The sequence below is a fragment of the Rhincodon typus genome, chromosome 45 (genome assembly GCF_021869965.1).
Source record: "Rhincodon typus isolate 14 chromosome 45, sRhiTyp1.1, whole genome shotgun sequence".
NCBI classification, from domain to species: Eukaryota; Metazoa; Chordata; class Chondrichthyes; order Orectolobiformes; family Rhincodontidae; genus Rhincodon; species Rhincodon typus.
The window spans coordinates 6,928,869-6,929,843 of record NC_063376.1 but is presented as its reverse complement, the minus strand read 5'-3'; the positions used below and the strand labels follow the sequence as shown (position 1 = coordinate 6,929,843).

The 975-nt window shown below is 60.0% G+C and overlaps 1 protein-coding gene across 1 annotated transcript in view; it reads right to left on the bottom strand.

The window, feature by feature from the left end:
• The window catches only part of LOC109925754 (ephrin type-B receptor 4-like), a 190,249-nt gene that overhangs the window by 15,705 nt on the left and 173,569 nt on the right, over positions 1-975 (bottom strand). The window contains exon 6 of the mRNA XM_048620045.1: positions 276-525. Coding sequence (XP_048476002.1) covers positions 276-525 — 250 coding nt within the window. The remainder of the gene's footprint in view (positions 1-275; positions 526-975) is intronic.

Here is a 975-nt window from a genome sequence, read left to right as displayed (position 1 = left end):
TAATATACCCCACACCCCTCACCGTAACACACTGACATACCCCACACCCCTCACTGTAACACACTGATATACCCGTGAATTGTCCCTTGTCCTATGTATCCTCACCCAGCATTCCCCCTCCCTCCGCATGCACCCCCATCTTGCCCCCTCTTCTACTCTGCCCTCCCTTGCCGATACTCCCACTGCCCCTCTGCCGTTCCCACCCCACCAATCTGTGTCCCAGAAGCCTTCCCCTCCCTCCCACCAGCGCTGTTGCCCCCAGGATGCTTCTGCACTGGGCTTCGCACTGCCCTCGCGCCACCCTACCATCACCCCACACCCTCCGTCCCTCCCCCCCGTCCCTCCCTCCAGTAAGGGGCCTACCTCGAAGTTGATGTCCCCGCAGCAGTTACAGACAAAGCAGGGCCCCACGATCCTCAGCGCCGTCTCCCTCTCAACGTTCTGGATGGAGAACTTGGGCAGGAACGGGTGCCATGTTTGGGTGACGTAGCCGATGGTCGTCCCTGGCGGTGATTGGACCTCCAGCTGCGGGTGAGGAGAAAGGATGAGGACTTGCGATCGAGCTGGAACGCCACCGCAACTCAGGCCCAACGCCCCCAAGGCCTCAGGAACCCCGGGGCAGGGAGGAATCGTCGGCGTACGGCCGTCCCACCCAGGCCGTGAACCAAGCTTTCCACCCCTCTCTCACCCTCCCCTGTGATTCCCCACCCAGTCGAGCGACCCTTCATCGACAGGTCTCACAATCAGTGGGCTGCAATTTTTAATGTGAAAGGAAGGAGGTCCAGAAGAGCCCATTGTGTCCACACTGACCCTCTGAAGAGCATCCCACCCAGGCCCACCCCTTTCCCCAATCCCTGTGACCCTGCATTTCCCACGGCCAATCCACCCTAACCTGCACATTCCTGGGCACTATGGGACAATTTAGCATGGCCAATCCACCCTAACCTGCACATCCCTGGGCACTATGGGACAATT